This window comes from Danio rerio, chromosome 23, assembly GCF_049306965.1.
Source record: "Danio rerio strain Tuebingen ecotype United States chromosome 23, GRCz12tu, whole genome shotgun sequence".
Taxonomy (NCBI): Eukaryota; Metazoa; Chordata; class Actinopteri; order Cypriniformes; family Danionidae; genus Danio; species Danio rerio.
Window position 1 is genome coordinate 15,290,051 of NC_133198.1, and position 26,075 is coordinate 15,316,125.

At 37.6% G+C, this 26,075-nt stretch overlaps 1 protein-coding gene across 3 annotated transcripts in view; it reads left to right on the plus strand.

Moving 5' to 3' along the window:
• Nucleotides 1-26,075, plus strand: part of zbtb46 (zinc finger and BTB domain containing 46) — a 143,482-nt gene that overhangs the window by 84,579 nt on the left and 32,828 nt on the right. For all 3 annotated transcript variants that reach the window (XM_021469915.2, XM_021469914.2, XM_068216876.1), the window contains exon 3: nt 18,568-18,837. In XM_021469915.2, coding sequence (XP_021325590.1) covers nt 18,568-18,837 — 270 coding nt within the window. The remainder of the gene's footprint in view (nt 1-18,567; nt 18,838-26,075) is intronic.

Consider the following 26,075-nt stretch of genomic DNA (forward strand, 5'->3'; position numbering starts at 1 on the left):
GAAAACTACCATTTTTATGCAAACCCTTCCCTCTTTCGCCACTCGACACTCCCACTTAAACAGAGGTGGACTTTCCTGACTTTTTTCAAACTGGGGGGGTGGGGGGGGGGGTGGTTTGGGGTTCATGCCACTTTAAAGGGGCTAAAAATATTTACCTTAAACAGTGCTTTTAAAAATTCCTTGCCAAACTAAATAAAACAAGACTTCCCCTGAATGAAACAGAATTTACAATTCTGGGGCAATTTTTTTTGCATCCAACTATAAATATTGTGCAGCCCTACAAACAAGCATTTTTATTTGCTTAAATCACTTTCTATCAAAACTACCATAATTAGATTAAGTCATTAATATCTCTTTTTGTATGGAGAGTAGAACAGAGCTAATGTCATACATTTTTATCCCTCATTTCTAGCTTAGTTCTTTCTATTCATGCCCCAGTCTTTTTCTGTTCTCCACGCTCTGTCATTACCTCTGATTCGCTTTGATGAAGCTTCACTGAGAGTGTGTGTCTAACTGTGTAGCGTATTACCCACTTGCCAATGGGGCCAGCTCTGTGGCCCCCACCACAAGTGAAAGAGGAAGTGACACGTCAGCTAGCTTAAATAAGACCCAAAGTCTCTAACTCTCTGTCCATCATACTCTAGAGGAGGGCACCTCCTTAATCTGTCTCATTTCTGCTGATTTGATCACATGCAATTAATTTCAATGACCCATCTCTACTCTGGCGAGAGGGAATAAGAAGCTACTGATTCTCTTTCGCCTCCGTCCCCTCTTTTTTCTCTATCCCACTCTTCCCCCTCCTAAAAACCTCCTTATTGTTCCATTTTAGATCAGCGCCTCAGTCACAGTAACCTTGCACAGAGTTATATTAAGATTCCAGCAGATCACATGCAATCCCACCGTCTCTCATTGTTCTAATGAACTCTTCCACTTAAGCACTGTCTTGATATGTAAAATGTCGACATGAGATGCTGTTGCCATGGAGCTCCAGTGACCATGTGCAGCAGGAGCACACGTTTGGCATGAGGTTGTATGACAAGTTTTGACAGCAGCAGGATTACCTGCAGAACCTTGTGCAGTGTTGTATTAAGATCACACGCAGTCCCATCATCTCTCGTTATTCATTGTTGGCTCTCACATTCACTTCAACTGTGTCGATTGAAATATAGAAGCCTCTACATCAGATTCTGTTGCCATGGAGCTGCATTGACCATGTGGAGCTGCAGACTGCAAGTCGTTCCTACATCGGACATGCTTGCCATCAAGTTGTATGGCATGTTTTGACACCTGCAGAAATACCTGCGGAACTAGGAATATGTGCATGAATGTTTATTCACTAGATTCCTTTCTAATGATCTTATTAAAACCTTGAGTGCATTTCAAACTAGTCAGTGATGGCGTTCTGTTTTTGGCTTATATGGACTGTATTATATGTCTGATAATATGACATTAAGTACTCTGCCTGATCATCTTATCAATCTGAAGACCTGGCGTCTCCCTCCTGCTCATTCCTCCTCGGGCTTTCCATTTGGCCTCATACCTGGAGTCTGCCTACACTCTTATGGCAGATCTTTATGTCTCCACTGACCACTTTAAGGTTTAATTCTCACTTGGTCTCTCTCTGAGCTCTTTCTTCTGGCTCCTGTATTCTTATATCGGCCAAGACAGAAGTTACCAAGGATACAGTCACACAGCCGAGCTGATACAGTTCATGATGAGTCAGAAAAACAGTGAAGTAAATGTGGGATGGGACAAATGCACTTGCAGACTCACTTAACACCTGCTATTAAACGCAAAAGTTATGCAGGGAAAAGATGGGGCCTGTAAGTGACCACAGCCACAATCAAACTACAGTAATTAATACCTTTTTTAAAGTGTCAGCAGACATTCCTCAAAGGCACAACATATTCTAGTGTCTACACTGCAAAAAATGCTTTTCTTACTTAGATTTTTTGTCTTGTTTCTAGTCCAAACATCTAACAATTCCTAAATCAAGAAGAATTTTCTAGACAAGCAAAACATACTGTCTTGTTTTGTGAAATAATATGCCAATATTAAGTGAGTTTTTCCGTAAAACAAGCAAAATAATCTGCCAATGGGATAAGCAAAATAATCTTACGTCAAAAGAAAAAACAAGATTAATTTGCTTACCCCATTGGCAGATTATTTAGCTTGTTTTAAGGAAAAACTCACTTAATATTGGCAATTTATTTCTCAAAACAAGACAATTTGTTTTGCTTGTCTAGAAAATGCTTCTTAATATAAGAAATTTTAGATATTTAGACTAGAAATAAGACAAAAAATCTAAGCAAGAAAAGCATTTTTTGCAGTGTATTGGCTGTGATAACAAAATTGTAATGTGTACAAAATTAACAATCCCTAAATGCTGAATGTTAGTAAAATGACCATAGGCAAGTAAGTAAATTAGAGTAAGTCTGTTTGGCTTGCAACATTATAAGGATTTGTAACATAATAAGTTGCTTAAATTGGTTGCTTGGTTCAATTGCCTGGACCGTACCCAAGTTCGATTGTGGTACCTTCTATGTTAGTTTGTTCCTTTTAGTTACAATTTTTTCTTGTGAACCCTGGTATGCTTGCGTCATCGAGCTGCTGTTGTTTTTTATGGCTGTTGCCAGGTGACGGACACAAAAGCAAAACGCCAAAATGGAAAGATATCCGCACCGCAGATTATGGTCGTTCTGCTTTTTTCACACACACACACACACACACACACACACACACACACACACACACACACACACACACACACACACACACACACTCACACACACACATAAATGAACGTTATGAAAACAATAGTTTGTTGTACTGTTGGTGGTTCACTTCCGTTATTTGGTACGATTGCATTCACATCAGAAGTGAATCGGACCAGAGTTCAAGTGAACCGTACCCCAGACCACCTCTTTCAGGTAGACCTGGGTATGGTTTGTGGGTGTGCACCTGAGTTCAGAAGACTAGGTAAGCGCACCGTACTCTGGTGCCAAACAAACCCGGGTGCGGACCAAAAGTGCTAGTGTGAAACTACCCTTAGTGATGTAAGTAACTACACATTAGAGACCTATGAAAGAAGAACTCTAATAAAAATGTATCATTTGAGAGTTATCTAGTATATTGTTTGTGGCAACACAAACTGTAGGTGCAATATTTTAAGAGTTTTGGTTGCAAAACGTGATAAACACATTTTTTGACATTTGGATTTTATTATTGGAAATCATTGTTCAGCTGCACCTTAATCTATGTGTGAATTGCTGCCATTAATAACATTTAAGAATGTACATATTAGGCCTAGTACAAAATGTATTTTTTCAAAACGTGATATCCGCCAGACCAGATTCTTTACAAAGTGCAATATAGCAGTTATGATGACGATGATTATTATTATTATTACAGTGAAATAATTCATTAAACATGACGGGGCGAGGCGATTTGTGTAGCTGACTCTGTGCAATAGAGGCAAGAACTGTGGAAGGAGACTCCACTTTTTCCGTAACAAGTCATTTATCTAACTAACTTAATCTTACTTATCAAACAAAACATAGATTCACTAGTCTTTCTTTATGGTATTACAGTAGTAGAATATAGCCTAGGGTGGATATATAGCCTTTTGCAAAAAAAAAAAAAAAAAAAGTTATGTTATTCACGTTCTGGCCAAAACTATCTCAGAATGTTGTTGTTATAAATCACATTTTAAAGTTATTAAAGTTGTTGTCTTTGTATATACTGTACTATTCCATATATTTATGATGTTTTTTTTTTTTGTTTGTTTTTTTTTACCAATTTAAGATATTTGACAATGTTAAAATAAATATGTTGCATTTTGGCTTGGTTTTTGACTTATTTTATGAACTATTTGGACATAAAGTTAAATAAAAAATATCCTGGATTTAAAAATAATGTTTCTGGCCTTCACTGAGCTCAAGTAATAGTTTAATGTATATAAATTATGAATAAACTTGACTTTTGATGTCTTAAATAATAATGTCAAATAACCAACATTTCTCAAAATGGAGATTTTGCAATGAAACTCTTCATTTGTCCCAATAAGCCTTGCATTGTATTAGTAGTATACCCAAATCCACATCATCCATTATACAGTACCTGAATGACCTACACAATGATTCCGAAGTGTGTGTCCAATGGATACTTTACTATTCTATCAGCCTCTGAGAGAAGATTTGTGAATGGACGTACAGCAAAACAACAAATGACAGCAATAGACGAGAACCTTTCCTACGTAATTTCCTAAGGACACCATCAGGTTCTTTTAAGACCCTCTTTAGTTGAGTTTGGCTCTCTGAGTGGATGTCTAAAATGGGCCGGTCCTGTTGCCTGCTCTTTAAACCCTGATTTCTGGCCTGTGCTCTGGATTTAGCGTTGGTCGCACCCTCCCTAGAGTCGTGCTTTTAGCACAAAGCCCTGCGTGTTTGCTTCCCCTCTCCACCCAGCATTCCATTTTCCCCAAGATCTCCTCTCTCCCACTCTCTTCGGCCCTCCCTTTCTCTCTCCGGCTGTCTTTCTCTGTCTCTTACGCCCTCTCTCTTTCTGCTGCTCTCACTGTCTGCCACTTTGTGCTCCCTCTCTCTCTGTCTCTCCCTGCTTTACTAAGCTGCATTAACTCCCCAGATTACCTTGAGCCCTGCAATCCTCCACTCCCCCTCTCCACCTCCACCCCTGCTCACGCTCACCCTCTCGTCCTCTCCGTCGCCCACTCAACTCCCCCCTCCATCATTACCCACACTTCTCTTCTCGTCTTTCTCCCTCCTTTCTAGCCTTCAGGGTTTGTTTGATTTATTCTTCCTCTATCTATCTATCTCTCTCTCTTTCCTTGGAGGTTGTGGCCCGACTAGTCCCTAAAAAACAACAGTGCGAGAATGTAAGAGAGAGAGAGAAATAACAACCTCTTTTACTTTCCATCATGCCTCCTCTTTCTTCATTTTTTTCTCTCATCCCCCTCTCCCACACTGCTTTTAAATTGCCTCTGAATTCTTCAGCTTTTTTAGTGCCTCCCTCCCTCCATTCCTTGGAAATTACTTTTTACCCTTTCAAACTCCAACCACGCTGAGGAAGCAGGCCTGACCTTCCCCTCCCTACCCTTAAGCCCGTCGGACACATGAGTGGCCTGTGTATGTTTACATACATGTGCGTTCGGTGTCCTGAGGGGGCGTTTATCGCTGCTAATGAGTGTGTGTTACGGGTTCTGATGTATCGATGTAGTAGATAAGAGTTAAACATGACAGCTTAAACAGCCTTATCACTGAACAGAAACAAACTCCATGCTGTGTGTGTGCAAACCTGATCTCTATGCGAGATGGAGAGCGTCCAGGGACACCTCGAAACCGACTGAAACAAAAGACAGTGTTGAGTTTCAGCCGGGGAGGGTCGTAATCGCCACAGCAGCTGGAACAGAGGGTCATGAGGTCAAAGCCCGTCAGCTGACCCCTTTTCTCTCTGTCTTTCTGTTTCTTTTCTCGTTTATTGTGCTTTAATAGACATTCGTCCAACCCCATCCCCTCCAATAACCATTAACACGCACAGATCACACACTCTCAACGTTCACAAAAAGCTCTTTCAAAGATGAGGCAGGCATTCAATGCCACACCACAAGGTCTTACATTAGCCACTATGCATGATTATTACACACTTGTGCGTGTTCCTGAATGCATATTCTCTCATGCCGTAAGTTTACGTTCTACCACACGATAAACAGATACGTTGGAACCAGCAGACGCCTACGCGCAGACGCACACACAATCACGCACGGACACAAAGCCAACGCCGTGGGTCCGCCTATTTGTGTCTACTCTTAAAAGGGTGTTTTATTTAGCATAAATGTTGAAGCCAAGAGTGCCTGGCTGCCATGGCAACCACATTAAACTGAGATCCCCTTTGCAAGAAAGAATCAAACCGATTCAGGCGTTCTCTTATGAGGGGAACTAGGGACAATACGCGCCATTATTCCCACTGTAATCTCACTCGGTGTGACACAACACTTCAATCAGTGCCCATTAAAGCTTTCGGATTACACACGTGAACAAAGATTCCTCAAGCATTCCTCAATCACTTAAGCTGCTATCAGAAACAAAGGCATAACAATGCCTCCTGTATCTCGACATGCTGCCTTGAGTGGGATGTAATAATGGCGAGACGTCAAGAAATGTGTCTCGTATGGTGTAGATTGAATAAAATAGTACTTAAAATATTTTTTGTATGTGATAAATTGTTTTTGCTGTCATTGAATACTTTTTATGACTTTGAGTGTCCATGAACCTTGCAGTTTTACATTCAGAACAAGCAAAGTCTGATGAAATGAATCACTCTTTATATGTGCTGCTTTTCCATGAATGGGCCAAGTAAATTCAGTTGAGTTCCAGGGGTTTCCATCGACTCTTTACATCTGGGGTCTCTAACCCTGCTCCTGATGAGCTATTGTCCTGCAGAAATACGCTTCAGCACACCTGCCATTAACTTTCAAGTAGCCCTGATCACCTTGAGTAGTTGGTTCAGGTGTGTTTGTTTTGGTTAGAGTTAAAATCTCAAGGACAGTAGCTCACCAGGAGTAGGGTTGGAGACCTCTTCAGTAAATCATGTACCACCCTGGAGATCTCCAAGTCATTTTGTAGCCCTGCTTTGGATTTTTTTCCCTTTCATTTTTGTATATACGTTGATTTGGAGTTTGTGCACTTTGCACATGCTTAGGTGATCTATCATTACACATGTTTGTGAATCTCCAAATCTTCCAAACATTGGTTAATGGAGTAGGACCAGTTCTGCTTATGCTGCACATGCTCCTGGAACCTCAACTCTGTCCTACTATCCTACTGAAATATTTCTTGTTTGTGTTCTGTTTTGCTGTCCAATGTGTTAAAAGGGAAAGTGTGTCAGACACAATTTGTTGGTGCTGTTGAAAGATTGTTGTTTTTGAAGTGAATTTCATTAAATAAAATCCATTCATTCATTTTCTTTTCAGCTCAGTTCCTTTATTAATCTGGGGTCACCACAGCGGAACGAACCACCAACTTCACCAGCATATGTTTTACGTAGCGAATGCCCTTCCAGCTGCAACCCATCACTGGGAAACATCCGTACACACTCATTTACACACATACACTAAGGTCAATTTAGCTTGCCCAATTCACCCGCATGTCTTTGGACTTTATAAACTGGAGAACCTGCAGGAAACCCATGCGAACACAGGGAGAACATGCAAACTCCACATAGAAATGCCAACTGACCCAGCTGAGGCTCTAACCAGCGACCTTCTTGCAGTGAGGCGATTGTGCTACTCACTGCACCACCGTGATGCCCATTTGATAAAATGTGTGTCCTAATTTAAAATGGATTTTTTTTTCATCATTGATGATTATTTCTCACAATAAACTTCTGGGCCAGTGTTGCATGTTGATGCTATAAAAGACAGTGCCTTCTTCTAGACTCATACACAAACCCCTGCCTAGTAAAAAGGCTGTTTGGGTTTCCTCATGCATTAGTGTGGAGTGTGTGTTTGTCCATTTAGATGTGTATCACAGTGGGCTCATAAAGGCATTGGGAATGATCCCTCCTGTATCTTAACGTGCCGTGTTGAGTGGGACGTAATGAACGGCGAGATGTTATACTGTAGAGTGCAGTGGAGTGAAATATGTGGTGTTTAAAATAATGGCATGCATCAGTATTGTGTTGGCTGTAAATGTGTTTGTGTTGGGCGAGGGTCGGGGCAGGTGTGTAGGGGGAGAAATCGGGGTCAAAGGAGCGAGTTGCTCCTCTTTTCATTGTGGGCGTTGGGTCTTGGGGCATTTGGGAGCGGCAGATCCATTTTATTGATTGACTCCTGTGGCCCCGGCCCACAGATGAAGGGTGAACTTATCTAATGAATTCCCGCTTCCCGTCTCCCCACTCCCCCAACTTAATTAACTCTGCCTGTGTGTGTTTGTGCACACGAGTGTGTATGTGTGTGCGACCTGTCCACTCCATGCTCATTTCTTTCTCCTGTCCTTTTTTTCTTTATCTGCTCACTTATCAACAGTGTTTCTTTTTTCCATTCACAGCTAAGCTAGCATAATTACAGTTAAACTATGCATATGTTGCAGTTTCTAATAGTTTCATAACAGGTTGGTAGCACTCTGAACTTTATAGCACTTTATAGCACAGCAGGTGTTGATTTCCAAATCTCAATGCATGTTAAAGGCCAGTGTGTGGTCATTGGTGAACATCTGTCAGCTATTGTGTGTGTGTGTGCGTGCGTGCGTGCGTGCGTGCGTGCGTGCGTGCGTGTGTGTGTGTGTGTGTGTGTGTGTGTGTTCCACATCATCATTGTCACAAGTTGGACTCAGTCTGTGACATTTTGCCTGATTATGTGAATAGGCCTTGGGCAGTCTGTTAAACAGATCAGTCTGATTGGCTGTTGAGCTGATCAATCCAGTGCAAAGTTGGATTATTATTTTTATTATTTTTCTGTTTAATTGGATAATTGGTTTAACAAATGTTAAAAACATTTTTGGTCATATCTTACTAATTAGGATTTCATAGATTTATACTTATACAGTTGCAGTCAGAATTATTAGTCCCCCTGAATTATTAGTCTCACCGTTTATTTTTCCCCAATTTCTGTTTATCTAAAAATAGCAACTGTGTCAGTTTCAATATCAATTTACGGTCATAAAAAACAATGCACTTACATAGGACTAGGGATGGGCCGGTATATGATGGTATGATAACCTCAGATAAAAAAAACATTACGGTTTCACGGTATTGTAATTACTTCTCTAAATATGTTCTTTTTAAATGTCTGGGTAAAAAACAACAACTTTTATTCTCATTGTACACAGTAAGTTTTATTTAAAAAAAACTTACTTTAAAAAACATAGTATATTTTATTTTAAGAAACATTTCAAATATTTTGGAAAAGTAGCTTTTAATGTGGATGGTCCTTTTCTGCTGGAGATACAGTTGCCCTAACAAACTAAATAAAATAGTCGTAAAAACACGTAAACCACCAATCGTAGGAACAGTATAACAGCAAATGATGGCAGTTTTAAAACCTTGACTTTTCCAAACTGCGGTAAACCTTAAAAACGATTATCTTTCCATGCCTACATAGGAGACAAGGATTAAATATTAAATATAATTTATTTAATGCCTAAAAAAGTGTATGTGTGATTTTCATTACGGGACAGTGTGGAGGAGATAGAGAGAGGTGAGGAAAGATGGCGAGTCGCACACCATGTGACATGGTCTCGAAAAATAACACAACCTCTGCAGTTGGGCAGTATTTTGGGTTTCGACCGAACTAGAAGGGAGACGTGATAAATATGAACACAATTTGCAAATTGTGCAACAAAAAGGTGGCCGCAAACCTAAGGTTGCATATACTGTATTTAGTTTCTGAATGGTGTAGTCACAAGCCAACAGTTTGGTGACGCTGTCTCAGCCTTACGTCATAATTTTTTAATATGCACAGTAAAACTGTACTGCGGTAAATTAGGGAGGAGGTTTGACAGTATCAAAATTAGGATTCAGCCCAAGCCTGTTTGTATTATAATGAATATTTTACATGTGTTTTTGCTTTCTTGCTGCGGAGAGATCGTGCTAGCTACTGCGCCACCATGATGCCTTTATAGATTTATACAGTATTATAAATCGATAGTATATATTTGGGATGCTCGATCGATCGGCTGGAGATTGGTATTGGCAGATAATCATATTTAATGACTCGATCGGTATACTCACTGATCTGGCTGATCTCATAAAGCGATTTCAAATGTTTGTTACGGAAATTGCAATATTTAGTTTTGCCTCGATATATACTGCGATATGAATATTTTGTTGTTAAACAAAATAAAAATCTACATTACCAATGCGTAAAAGGTCCCTTATGAAAACTGAAAATAATCACATCAATCTATCACCGGAAGATTTCAGCTAAGAGCTACACAATGTTTTGATGTTTTAAGTGTTGTCACTCGTATTTTCTGACAGACAGTTTGGGCTATTTATCAGAATTATGGGAATTATCGGCACAACAATATTTAATTGGATGAACATTCAGTCTTATGCCTTACCCAGAATATAAAAATACCTATAAATACTTTTAGATCATTTACTTTAATCATTACTATTGGAATGTGAAGAGACTTTCAACCAGCACAACAAACAAAAAATTCTGAAGACAATCTCTTACTGCACCTTTAAAAAAAAAAATGTATCCTGTGATGTGACTATTACGGATTCACACTTTGCAATCGATGCTCAAATGATATTGTTCAGCCCTAATCAGGACAGAACATGCATACACTCATTTGGAGAAAAAGTGCAGACACTCTACATCTTTCTATTGTGCTTGTGTGGCCTCTTTGCACACACTATCAAGTGAAGTATACACACATAAATGTTTTGGATTTAAATGTGCATGTAAGAAAAGACTTTACTCAAGTGTTCTTTCAACTTCAGGATATCATTTGAAAACCTTAATTTTTAAGTTTATTTCACCCTTTCAAGCTCCCACATTTCCCTGTTGAGCAGTTAACCTATTAGCCACAATTTCAACAATGAGCCTATTATTTCCTGTGTGTGTGTTTATTTTGTTCTAGAAAATGGTCACATTTATACACTTCAAACTTAACATTACATTCTTCCGATCATATGATTGTTTCTAAAGCTCTAGGTCAGTTGTATGATGGCTGCAGCCATTACAAACTTACACACACACACAGACACACACTCACCTCTCTGAATTGAGTTTAATCTGCTGGTTTTAGTGGAATGTTCCCCTGTGGCAACTGAGTTGCTCACACATGCAGTCAGATATCTAAACATTTTCAGCATTTCTTAAAGAAAAAAATACTGCACACAATCCATGAATGAGAAACATTTCTAATCACACATTATCCAAATTATCATCTTGAAATCATCTTGTTTTTAGTGATGATCATCTCCATCTCTTTCTCTCACACCTCCACATTTCTACATCTTCCACATCCTCCTTCTCATTCTATCTGTTTGAAGTGGTGAAAGAAGTCATTGTGAAAGAGAACGTGGTGTTGCTTTGCTCTTTCTTTGGTCATTGTTTTTTTTTCGTTTTTGCTGGGTGGTATTCTGAAATGGCTACCACATTGCATAGTATCATCTGACTGGCTCACTGCTATACAATGTCCATCAAAGTTTCTACAGTCTTGCGTGAAACAAGTCTTTTTATTAAGTTTACCATGTTAGTGATTCAGCTTGATGTTCATCGATCATGGATGAACACCGTTGCGCAACTTTTTTCAAGACTCTTTTTAACTCTAGTCTATTTTTGTACTGGCAGTTTGAGATGGTATCAATGATGTGTTAGAAACATGAACATAAATATCATGTAGCCAAAAACTAACTGTGGTTGAATACCTTATATGTTCCTCAGGCTGGACCTGTTCCTTTCTGAATGTGTGTTTCAGGGCCAGAATTAACTCTAAGGTGGATCGGTCCCTATGGCTTTATTGATTAATGAAACAATCTTAAATTTCCCTGCACACACCAAAATGGTTATTTTTAAACATGAATTTAAAGGGCACTTTATAGAAACAATGACTACATACAGAACTTCTATAATGTCATTTTAGTGTCACTGAGACACTATTGAGAAGCTATTTAGTTACTATGTGTATTCGTTCCTATTATTGTGATTTTATTATTTATTTGGTTTCATAAGTGTTTTTATTTATATATATATATATATATATATATATATATATATATATATATATATATATATATATATATATATATGTGTGTGTGTGTATATATATATATATATATATATATATATATATATATATATATATATATATATATATATATATATATATATATATATATATATATATATATATATATATATATATATATATATATATTGTTGTGTTTTGTCACATACATGTACCCAAGGGATTGGACATGGAAACTCTTTTTCATTGTCCTCTTTTTGCAGCCAATACAGTGCTCAGAGGGATTGTAAGCCATTCTTTTTGCAGAATAGTGGCCAGGTCAAAACGTAATGAAAGACAACATTTCCTGACTCGCTCCTCCAAAATACCCCAAATTGATTCAATAATCTCAATAATATTTAGATCTGGTGACTGTGCTGACCATGTGAGATGTTCAACTTCACCTTCATGTTCATCAGTCCACTCTGTCACTATTCTTGCAGTGTGTATTGGTGCATTATTATCCTGATACATGGCACTGCCTTCAGGATACTATGTTTGAACCATTGGGTGCACAGGGTCCTACAGGATGGTTCGGTAGTCTATAGTAAAAACATGCATATCTAGCACAAGAACTGGGGCTAGGGAATGCTATGATATTGCAGCCAAACTATCACTGATTCACCCCATGCTTCCCTCTGGGCATGCAACACTCTTGAGTGGTACACTTCTTTGGGGCTTCTGCACACCGTAACTCTCCTTCATGTGGGAAAGACAATGAAGGTGGACTCATCAGAGAACAATACAAGTTTCACATTGTCCACAAGATTTACAATGCTGGGACCATTGAAACCAATTTTTTTCACCTTAGAATTTTAAGGTTCTATCTGACATTTTTGTCAAAATTGAGTTATTGACATATTCTTATTAAATGACAACTTCCCAACATTATTGGACAACATCCCAACATTATGGGATGTTTTTTTTTTTTTTTTTTTTTTTACATATAATTTGTTTACACTTTAAGACTTTTTATTAAAAAAAAAAAAACGTTACACACATACTGTTTGCTATGGAATGCAAAAACTTTAAAGCTCATTATCCTTAAATCATTCAGAACACAAATAGAACCTCATAATTCCAAGGTGACAATTTGTCATTGGCGATTTGGCAAGGGCTACAACAGCTCAGGCCATGTATATGGACTTTGTGGAGCCTGATGAGCAGTTCTAGTTAAAACAGGAGAATTGAGCTGCACATTTAATTCTGCAGTGAGTTGGGCAGCTGTGGTTTTATGTTTTTTTACTTCTCAATGAACTACAGTTGTAGTAAAGACTACTTGAAATTCTAACATATAATAACATGTTTTTATTCCAAACACACCTCATAACTACACCCGTTTGAAATAAATCTATTCTATAGTCATGTGTTTATTAATCATGCTGAATCAATTTAAGCAGTTCAATTTTTGTTTTATTCAGCAACCACTTTTTTCCCCAGATGATTTCCTGTGTTTCTTTTTGAGTATTTGGATGTGTTCGTGGGTTTCCGTAAAAGCGCACTTTTGCCTTAATCAGAGAGTTACTAGAAATCACACCGTGCTACTTTGAGAAGATGTGCAAAATAGTAGCTTTTTTAAATTACGTTTGTGATTTCAATTACTTGCTCAGTTCTCGTTACACAAAATTTTTAGAGTTGTTAACCAATGTAGAAAATGTTGAAAGTCATATATAATGATGTAAATACAAACTGTACTAAACCCAGCACATGTAGATTCCAAAAAGCACACATTTATTTCTTCACCCTGAACACACCTTTGTACACTTTAAAACCAAAAAGTGAAGGTACTGTAACTCAAACCATTTGAGAAAACCAATTGCAACAAATTATTTAGATTCAAAAACTCATCCTAATGAATACTGTGAACTTAATCCATTTGAGTAAACATAGCTATTTGAGCACAATAAAACCCAATAAATGAAGAGAACTCAAACCAGCTGAGTACTGTAAAACCCAATAAGTTAAGACAACTTAAACCGTTTGAGAAAACCGATTGCTACAAACCATGTGAGTAAAAAAAACGAATCCATTTGAGTACTGTGAACTTACTCCATTTAGGTTGAAGCTATGAAGTATTCAATTAACTTATTACCTTCAACACTGAGTGAAAACTAATCAAATGTGTAGAATTAACTTTCACAAACATTTGAGTTAACTACACTTATTTCGTTTGATAAAGTTAACTGTTGGGTTTTGAAATTTATTTATTTAACACGGACAATGCTCATTAATCAATAGTAAAACTGTAAAAAAAGGCCGGGGTTAGCTACAAGGGCTAATTTTTATTTGTTGCCCACTACCAGATTTTAAAAGGCAACCTAAAATCAAAAAACACTTCATCACACATACAATAAAGTTATATACTACAAAAGGATATAAAAAGAATGTAAAACATGTAATAATAATTTCTTAAAATTTTAGACAAATGAATTGCATATGATTGCAAACTTGATTTTTGACATTTCTTTAAATTGTATTTAAATGTTGAAGAATTTGTAACACCCCTTAAATGCATAGGAAGTGTGTTCCAGAAATGACTGGCTCTAACTGAGACAAAAGTTGTACACCTAAACTGCACAGCTTCCTCTGGTAACAGATCGTGTTGCTTGACCATTATTATTCTTGTGTGTCACAAACTCACATACAGGAGGTGGAGCATATGCATTTAAAATTATTTTTTTTACAGTCTAGGCATGGGATAATAACTGGTTTCAAGGTGTACAGTGGCTTGGAAAAGTCAAGATTTTAAAACCGCAAAAATGTTGTGTTATGCTGTTCTTAATATAGATGAATGGATCAACTGAAATGCACCCAAATCCGCGGCTTCATACAAATTATCCACCTGCCACCTGCCCACACATTAAGTTTTATCTGATATATGTATGCGCACCCGACCCGCACCCGATCGTCACTTTAATAATTTAATTGTTTGTTTTAGGCTTGATGATAGGTCACCGTGGATATTAACAGCAGATTCAGTGAGCTATAATCTGCGCATCTCTGATACTAAAATAATACATTAAACTTAAACGTTTTAAATGAATATTTATTTATAAAACAAAAGTTTGTCTTAGGCAGCTTTTTCTTCATTTTCAAATAGATACAGAAAGTAAAAATAAGACATTAGCTTTTACACATACAGGAACAAGATAACAAAAAGGGTGCCACTTCAACCTAAAAGGCAGCTATGTTATGTTTATTTGGCCCTATTTTTCGCACTGTGGAAAAACAGAATAGCATCTACTGTGCCTGGATTCGGGCGATTCCACCTCGCCTCCAAAACGCAGCCAGCTGCACTGAATGAGCATTCGCTCGCACCGCTTGTTGTAGGAATGAAAAAGATTGAAGAATCTCCTCGCAAGGCGCAGCTGTCGTGGAAATAAGTAATCTTGTTTCTCCCAGAACGACAGCAGATTTTTCTCTGATATCTCCTCTAACTGACAGTTTGAACAGTAGGATACTCTTGCACTTCATCCATTATTTTGGCCGTCTCATCTAACCATTCATTAAAGCCCACTCTGCTTTTTGCTGGTTCACTGCCATGTGTGGCTACATCCATCGGCAACCCACCTGCAATTAATCATAATGTATTTTTTTATTACCCGACCTGCCCAACCCGCGGATTATCTGCAGCACCCGTGGATATAACTGCCATCCGTACATCACTAGTTCCTAAGGTATATGAAGGAGTTTTTTTATGTTTTTTTAATGTGTTGTAGAGAAATTTGTGTTTTGCAAACTAATGAAGACAGCAGAAGTTGGTCATTTATTTAAATTATTTAGTTTACTGTTCCAAAATATTCTAAATGTTTCCTAAAATAAAAAATTTACTGTGTTCAAATGGGAAATGAAGTTGTTTATTAATCAGATATTTAAAATGAACTAATTTAACAGCTTTAATCACAGTACCGTGATATTGTGATATTTTTATACAAGGACATCATGCCGTCAGAAACTTATACTTGCTCATCCCTACTCTATTGAACACATTTTATTAGTCGTTTATTCTAAGAAAACCCCAGCTTGACAAAACCACCAAGGTAAAATTGAAAATCTACAGTATCAGCTAAAACAGCAGTAAAATATTTAAACCAGCTTGATGTAACATTGTTAACCAGAGTATGGCTGAATGATGGCGACTCCGTTCTTCTCCAGTGCCCTTCTAGTGAACTCCAGGCTGTGGACACCAGAAGACCTGATAAGATCTTTATGGGGTCACTGCTTCATCAGACACACAAACGCACACACATACAGTTACTCTCTCTCTCCATCTCTCCCTCTCTCTGGAAATGAGCCGAATCCTCCTCTAAAACTCACAGCTGATGAAGTTGCTGTGTTTGTCATTGGGAGGCCCTCAGATGAAGTTACAGTGTGTGTGTGTGCGTGTGTGTGTTGTGGGAGGGGGTTTATAACACTCATTATGTTTCATCCTCTCACACTGTCTCCATTTCTCTGTCTGTTCTCCTAGACCCCAGAGAATAGTGTGTAAACACAATACGCGCTTCAGAGTGTGAGAGCGTAATGTGTGTTTTCTGCTAGCGTGCTATCCTAATGTAAGGTGTAATTAAGTGGTGTGAAGTATGGCAGGTTGTAGGAGGGTCTTGCGACGGCATGACTGAAGTTGTTCACCGATCGGCCTGTCGTTCATGCAGCTTTGAGGCTTCCACTGATCTGAGCTTCACTGACAGCTGTTTTGAAAAGCTCTTCTCCTTTAGGCTGTCAGTTTAGTCTAAACAAGCCTCTCCTGGTAAATCAGTTTTTTGTTGTTGTTGTTTTCTTGTGTCTTGCCACTTTTTTACCGTTGTTCTTACTGTTTGGACTTCTTACATCCAAGCAGTCGTCCTTGTCTTTTGACAAGTGTGTGTTTGTGTGTGTGTGTGAATACTTTGGCAGACTTCTCTGCGTTGCATGATTTGACAGTAGTAATGAATAGAGAGGTAAAGATTCCCATTTTCTGAATATTTTTCTGTTTTTTATGGTTTATTTATCAGTTTATTCAAGAATGAAATTTAGTTTCTTTCCTTTATGTAAACTCAATACAATTTGATACTGATTCATTTGGGTATATTTTAGCTAAAGTTTCTGTTTACACAACACAAACTAACAATGGCTAATGACTTTCTGGGCTCTATTTTGATGATCCAGACGCAAAGTCCAAAGATATGCACTGATATCAAAATATTTCTTTGTAATAAAAATAAACAGTGTCAAAAAAACTCTTAAACTTAATAAATAAAATGTTACAAAGTGTGTGCATGATAAATGAAGATCAACATCTGTAAGGTGTCAATAATAATTATACAGTAAACCTCAAGCTCTGTAAACAAAACAAATTGTGATAGACAAATCTTAGCTTTAAGTAAAAGAACTAACCATCATTCTCTAAATACATAATGCAACATTACAAACTGTGAAGTTGAATGACTGCATTACCCCTATGCTAGAAAGTCTTTCAGATGGAGTGCTAGTGGTTGGGATGCACAAAAAAAGAAGCCAAAAAGCCACTCTGGCGACATCCTTACATGTTTTTTTTTTATTTACATTCTCCTCACTTCTGCTATGTGGCACTCATTTTGTCATGTGTTGTTATTCTGGCCTGAAGTGTCAAGAGCTAGAGTGTAGTTAACTTCACTATTTACAATGAGCTGTGTGCTTGCGATCCCATGGCGTCCCTCGTAACTAGGCGACTGTTTAGTCAGAGAATGACAAACAGAGAAACCATCTGATGCAAGTTTATGGAAAATGTAAAGCACTATAGTGTTTGGGTGCATGGTGTTTGTCTGAGGTAATTAGTCTACCATTACTGGAATCTGTATATTCCATAAAAAGGGTGAAGCAGATTAGTTAATTCTACTTACAAAAATTTCAGTGCACTCATGGCATTCTGATAAGTTCAAATGTGTTTAAGAAGGTGCAACTGGACAATGAACATAATGTGCACATGGCTCCAATGCGTGTGTCGTACAAGTTTAGCATTGCTTCCAAGGCGCCTGCTCAGCAGTCACTTTTTAATAAAACTATAGTCTTCAAATCATAACTTCATACCGAATTTTTTTATATCGATATTGACAATGGACAATTCTTAACAATGCAAATGCCAAGTGAAAATGGTGACAACCAATAGATGTGAAAGTAAGCAAGACAAAATGTTAACGCATGTTTCCAAGCGCTTGTAGAACAGATGAATTACTGAGCTTAAAGTTGCCTTGAACTGGAAGTTGCTGAGACATTTATTGTACTTCCAACTAAAACTGAATGTTGAGTTGGGGCTTTTTTTTACAGGGCTTTCTTTTTGCAAATCATTCGCTCATAAAATACTAATGGTAAAAGGGGCATGGTTGAGAATAATGTGACTAGTAAAAGTGTAAAACTGAAATAAACAAAGAACCACTGCTTTAATTTCAGATTTCCAAAACAAACTTTTTTCCTTCACAGGATTAATTGTTCAAATAGAAAAACAAAGAGTGCTACCAAAATAAATTGCCAATGGAGTACAGACTTGACAAGTATCACCAGTGCTTGATTTTTTTGTGCAAATGTACATTATGAAGAAACTTAGCTTCTAACTACATATCGAGAGCTGTAGCTCCAGTCACAGGAGTTGTCAATGCTGATTTTGAATGTTTGTAGGAACTTTTTGGGAAACTCTGATTTGCTGTCATGCTTGAAACATTCAACACAGTTCCTCTGAGTCTGAATCCATTCTCATGAGTAAGCGGACAAACTCAGATCTTGTAATGTGTATGTGTGTGTGTGTGTGCGTTTATTTGGGTCTTTAAGAATTCATTAACATTCCTCTCTTCTCTCTCAGGTGCAGAAGTGACGGAACCAAACATTTCAGACAGCCGTAGCGAACGCATGGACCTCCTGGTAAAGCAGGAGGAGGCCACAGCGGGAGACAGCGGCTTTCTGTCTGGGGAGCGGGACGAGGCCGTGGCCCAGGAGAGAGCAGGCTCTGTGGCCAACCTTCGTGCAGCCCTCATGAGCAAGAACAGCTTGCTGTCTCTGGGGGCAGAGATGCTCGGAGAGGAGAACCCGCTTCTATTTGACTACCTGCCCAAGGGAGGACACTCGCTTTCCCGTAAGTCACACTGTGGTCTGCTGCTCTCGCTCATGGAGTTTCCTTAGAGTCCTGTAGGGACGTAGATGTGCCCCTGCTAGAATGATATGCTATGTGTTATTTAGTAGGTGCATAAAGACTCCTTTATAGGGATTCCGTAGGGTCCTGTAGAGACTTTTACATACTTAAACTCTTGGCTATATGTGGTGTCGTGGTTTTTGTAGGTGTCTTCGGTACATGGTAAGGTTTCCATAGGGACTTGTATGTGGTCTTGCTAGAATGCTAAAGGCTGTGCTGTATGTGCTGTTGTTGAGTGCTTCAAGACTCACTTTGGCATTTTATGTGTCCGCTAACCTTGGAGAATTCTATTACAGGGACTCTTAGGCTTCAGGATTCATTTGTGCAAGGATGTATACACTCTTATGCTATCATTGAATGCTTGAAAGCTCTATGTTTTTGTAAACCTTCATACCCCTGTGATTTAAGAAATCCTGTTCTAAGAGTTCTCCAGTTAATTTCAGGGGTTTAGAGAGGCTTTAGATGTTTTTTTTGCATGTAATACCACAGTATTGTATGAAGTGAATGGCCGTTTCAGAGCATTAAAGCTCACAATTAGTATTTGACCTTCATGTCCCATTCAGACCAAAAATTGCTGGAATAAATTCAGACTTCTTAACATCTATCATAAGGAAACAACAGCAGCTGCTTTTTAAAATTGAGATATAGAGTATTCAAAACACTGATAACACGCATTTTCACATGCACGCGGTTGTGAATATGTTAATATGCTTTTTTCAAAAACAGACATGAATCCTGCTGCCCTGTACAGTTAGATTATACTGCAGTGTGCTCATAACAACTGTAGATAAATGTAAAATAGTGTTCTGGATGGCAGCGGACAGTAGGCAGTGTTGAATTTTACATTTGAATGTACCTACCTGAGAAAGAAGTACAATTCTAGACCGTAGTTTGTCATATTTAGATACACGCATACATATTTATGCCTTCAACCTGTTCTTTTGGCGAAGTTTGTGTGAGTCACTGTGTTTGTGTGGTAGAATATCTCCGAAAACACCAGAGCTTTTATGAATGACATCGAAATTTATAAAAGCTCTGGGATTGCCAAACCCACACTCAATCACTTTGTCAAAGTATTGAATGTGTGTGGGTCTGTGAGTGTGTTCTGTTATTTTTGGCTTATTCCTTTGTGAGTTTGTCTCCTTCTCTCCCTTCTTTTGCCTCTCTCTCTCCCTCTGTCCTGGGTTGGTAATTGTCTCTATTGTCTATTTAAGTTCAGTCTTCTGAATAGGAGAGGGAGGACAACTCTGAACCACTCCTGCTCTTAAAACCCTTAGGGCAGGCTCAAGAGTGTGTGTTTGCTGAACTACATTAAGTCTTAATGGCCACTCTTGAGGATGAAACACAGTGGCTGTCACTCACGCCACAGGAGCTTTTGTCTCCCAAACTCCAGCTAAAAGACAACGGAGAGGAGGATTAATCTGATCAAATCACTAATGTACGAATCGTGCCTTCCTCCAGCAGTGGCAGAAGGCTCCCGTGATTTTTACTTCCAGCTTAAAGTCAACATGAAACACCGTTTCGGTGCTGTAATGACACATATTTCAGAAAAATAAGATAGTGTACAAGAAAAACAGCTCTCTAGAAATCCATTTTTTCAATTGCAAATTGAATGTGTTGTAAAAGGTGAACTACGTTTGTCAGTTAAGGTGAGTTAAATCTCTTTGACAGTGTCATAGTTATTTGTCAATGACAGTGGGTGTCAAAAATCATGAATTTAGTTTGATTTGTGTATAGATTTGAATGGTGAAAAGTAGGGATGTCCAGATCCGATCACGTGATCAGAAATCGGGGCCAGTCACATGGTTTCAGACTTGATCAGAATCAAAAATTATCTCCCGATCAGGACTCAAATGTGTATATGAAGAGTTCAGATGCAAAAACCGTTAAACACCATTTCCACCACAAATGAGCTATTGACATCGAGTGAACGCTTTAGGCATGTAGTACATGTTTAACAAATATTTTTTGATTCGAATCATCTCAATCGCCCATTCAGAAATAACAGTTTGTTAGCAAAAGCCTCTAAACGCCAGTTGCCTTTGACAGCAAAAGCTGCTATATCCCAAGAACCAATCAGAAAGCACATTTTGAATCATGTGTTTTTTAGTAGCAGTGTGCTGATACGCCGGCTTTTATTAGGAGACTGTTTTATTCAGATTCAGAAGTAGATTTTAAAATATGGAGTTCGATGAACTGCATAAACCTGTCTGACTGACACTGAATGGCAAAAGAAAACATCCTCAAAACTGTGCATTATAAGAAAAAGAAAACATCATTTACAGTCGGAAGTGTTGCACACATTCATAACATGTTTTTGCGCAGTGATGCTACCTTGAATGAGTCCGATTTACTATAAATTAAACACATTACATATTACATACTATATCTATGTAGTGTGTTATGTGTGTATACACATTATGTAAATATACATTACATATTAAACATACATACTATTCATTAGTTTTTTTTTAATGGAAAAATTCATTTCACAAAGATGAAGTTAAGATGCGGTTCTTTTATCCCATGTGGATACTGTGAAGAGCTCTGATATCACACTGATAAATCGAGCAATTGCTCCATATTTAAAACATCTGTACAGAAAGGTCATGTTATGATCTTTTATTGGTCTCATGGAATCACTTGATTTCGCAAGTCAGAGTTTGGAACGCAGCATCATGCAAAAGTTTTACACAAACTTATGTCCCCAATCTGGTGCATTTGTATGCATATGAATGAAGTCAATAGGCTGAAAAGTGCAGTGTGACCGCTTTACGATTTTATTCTGTACAAAAAATCCAAAGCATTAAATATAGTGAAAATTTGCTATGTTTACGTGATCCCAAATAATCCGCCACTAATCAGATTGGTGTCTCAATTGGATTGTCAAGCCTTTGTGTAAACACCTGTAATTGACTTGTATACTTTTTAAAACAAAGATAAGACGCAGGATGACTGGTAGAATGCACATCTTGAAACAATCACATTAGCATTCATGTAAACTAGTCAGTATAACTCAGTCTCTCTCCAAGCCCCACTGCTCTGGATATTTCTCTTATTTAACACACCTGATTCATATAACCAGCTTGTTAGAAAAGCTAAATTGTGTTTTGATTAAGTGACATTTGCATTACACTAAAGTAGACTGACAACTGAATTGACAGCCTGATCTCACGAGGGAAGTAATTATTTTACATTTCATCAGTTTGGTGGCTAATTCAGTCTTCCGAAATTCATGATTTATAAATTTATGTAAGATCAATTTATGTAAGATTTTTAAACACGTGGCACAAAATGCACCACTAAAGCCAACCGTCAATGAGAAATGAGCAAATCGTACACTGTACAACTCAAAAAGTTAAGGTAACTCCACCTAAACCATTTGAGGAAACCGATTGCAGCAAACCATTTAAGTTCAAAAACGAATCCTAATGAGTACTGTGAACATAATCTATTTGAGTAAATAAAGCAATTTGAGCACAGTAAAACCCAATAAATGAAGAGAACTCAAACCAACTATAAAACCCAATATGTTGAAGCAAATCAAACCGTTTGAGGAAATGGATTGCTACAAACCATTTGAGTTAAAAACAACTAATCTATATGAGTACTGGGAACTTACTCCATTTACGTTAAAGTAATGAGGTATTTATTTAACTTATTACCTTCAACACTGAGTTTAATGAGTTCAGTGTATTAAAATGTACAAATGACATCAAATCCAAATTCATACGACTTGTCCACTAAACCAAAAAGTTACAAATTGGTGTGAGAGATTGTTGGAACTAAAGCAGTTTTAATTGACTAAAACTTTATCTGTGTTAAGCTGCTTTGACACAATCTACATTGTAAAAAGCACTACAGAAATAAAGATGAATTTGTACTGATTGACACAGTTTTCACTGCTCCCTACTCCCCGAGCATGGGAAATTTTAACATCACCAAGGATCATTCATTGACAGAATTCCACAGAACCTAAATGGAAAAATGTAAAGCCTAACATAATACACCTCTATAAAAAATACAATTTAAATTCACATAACACAAAATAAGATGTCATTTGAATGAAACAAATACGAACCCTTCGAACAGGAATCATGGCGGAATATTCAGTGGAGTTCACTTCATAGTGAACTTATGGTTGAAATAACGTCTGAATGGAAAAAAAAAAAAAAAAACACTGAAGTGATAAGAAAAACAAAATAAAATAAAAATAAGAGAACCAGATGAAAATTGTAGAGTAGTGGGGCATGAGGATTGGAATTGCGAAATGCAGCAATGGCAATATTATTAAGATACACCAGTGTAAATGTTGCCAAAAAATTTCAGTAAACTTTCAGTTAACTACACTCTTTTCATTTGATAAAGTTGACTGTTAGGTTTTACAGTGTACAAATGTTAAAAATATAATGCTCATATAAAATTAAATTAGACCAATTTAACTTTACAAGTGATTTTAACGTACAACAATTAAGCTGACTTAAAACATCAAGTTTCTATTTGTTGCACTTAAAAAAACAAAGTTGAAACCAGATTAACTTTAAACTAAAAAACATACATTTTCATGACTTTTTGTTATGTAATTTTTACAGTGAATGTGCAGATATTTCATATTTCCAAAAGAAATTTGGTAGCTATTGAAGAAGATTATTATATATCTATATTTATTCATTTTATTTAGGCTTAGTCCCTTATTGATCAGGGGTCGCCACAGCAGAGTGAACCAACTATTCCAGCAAGTTTTACACAACAGATGTGCTTCCAGCCACAACCCATTCACTTTTGCACTCAGTAGCTTTTTCAATCACCCTTTACCGCATGTCTTTAAACTGTGGGGGAAACCGGAGCACCCAGAGGAAACCAACACGAACATGGGGAGAACATACAGTACAAACGCCACACAGAAATGCCAATTTCACCTTTTTGCTGTGAAGCGACAGTGCTAACCACTGAGCCACCGTGCCGCCCTAAATCTATATTTACTATATTGTTAACTCATTAAACATCTGTTTAGACTGGAGACTCCTCCGGTTGTCAAGTTCAAGCCCATTTAGTCACTTGTAGCAATTATGTACAGCTTCTTTAGAATTTTATAGTATTTTTACCTCCTTTTTGAAGCTTGAAAAATGATGATGTGTGTTTGAAACTACATGAGGTAGAGTATTTAACATCTCTACATCAAGAGAGTACATCAATTACTCTCTATCCTATTTCACTCCTTATTTTGGCAAAAAAGACAAAAACAAAAGTAATAATAAGTGCAGAAGTTCTTGAACGTCCTACATGAAGAGAGGTGTTTTGACATCGCCACACTCACACTAGTTAATGAGTAAGCACTGATTGTTTGGGGTTTCTTCCACAAACAGCGCTCACTGAAGCGCACAGTGCCGCTCCGACGGATCACCAGTCGCCCCTTTCTCCCAAACTTCAAAGTGGATTTGTTGAAGTCTCTGGGAAAGGAATTGATTTGATCGAGCCGAGCGGGTCACGGCGGGTCCCCTTGCGTCCTGCAGGCTGCTGTGATTAACCCAGATAGTGTGTTATTGGCTGATCCTGGGTCAGGTTTGGTGGTGTGATTTGCTTTAGGTGTGTGTCTGTCTTCTCTACTGATCTATACACACTGACAGCAGGCTGACAACCTGTCCTCTTCAACGCCACTGCCGGAGTCTCAGGGGAAAGAGACAGTGCGTGTCTGTGTTTGTGTGTGTGTGTGTGTGTGTGTGTGTGTGTGTGTGTGTGTGTGTGTGTGTGTGTATGTATATACAAATTTGCACTTACTAGGAATGAGTGAGTAGTTCCAAAGAAGGAACAATCACCATGCTCTATGTACAATACAAAACAAGCGCAGTGTGGAAATTGCACAATAAATACTGTAAAACAGTACAGTGTTCAACAATAATACAGTGTTCAATATATTGCAAGGCTATAAAGACTTAAGGTACTTAAGGTACAGAACAATTTACAGTACTGTATACTATGCTTAAAAGTTATGGAAAATTATAAAAATTTATATTTTTTTAGATTACATTGCAGTATTTTACTATATAAATGTATAAAAACATCTGAATGTTCTTGACAAATGACATATATTGAAAATAATATTACAAATATAAATGAATAAATATGTTAATTACTAAAAATAATTAATTTTTAAAGTAATTGATATAAGTATATACAGCCTGATCTCACAAGGAATCGTGAATATTTTACGTTTTGACAGTTTAGTGGCTAATTTGTACGAGTTCAGTCATACGAAAGTACAGTTTTGAAAAGAAGGAGTGGCACCTGACCCTGCCCCTAAACCTAACTGTCATTAGGCGGTGAGCAAATTGTACTAAATTGTATGAATGACATCATACAAATTCCTAGGAATTAGCCACTAGATCATAACGTTACAAATTGCTGTGAGATCATTTTGGTATATAGCATTTTCTGTATTAAATGAAATTTGGTTTCTAATGTTTCCAGTAACTTGATAAAATCTAAATTTTACTTCAAAATATTAGTGAAACAATGTTCTTTCCTTGTTCAGTTTAATCAATACATTTATTTAGAAATTAAACAACATGCTTACCCTGAGCAGTACTTATTAAAATATACAAAAGAAAAATTATCATACAAATTTTTTTTTAAATGAATAAAACCTGGGCTGTGTCCAGATATCGTCTACTACCTCGTAAGTACTGCGTTAAATTAGAATTTACTACTCGACTGTTTGAGAAAGCACATTCTATACAGAATGTGAGTGGTATGACTGGAACTCGGATGTATTACAGTTGTCATTTTGTCATGATCATGTGATCTATACCCTACTAGTTGTGTCACTTCACTTCCATACATGAATTCTCTAGCGTGGCATCATGGGATAGCATAGCGTCCATCGGATACACACTTAAGAATCTTGGAAGTAGTAAGTCATCTGGGTACTTCTCGCATGGTGTTTTTCGAATTCTGTATATTCGAACATACTACTCGGCTTGTATACTGTTTTAGCGTACTAAATAATATGGAAGTATGCGATTTCAGATGCAACCCTGGTTTAAGAACAGTGTGAAAGACTTCAATTTAAAGTCAGTGTGAACTGAAAGTTGCCTCAGACATTTATTTCAGTATGATCATGTACTTCAAACTGAAACGGGATATTGAGTAGGGGCGGGCCTTTATTTTTGCACGCCTCCTCT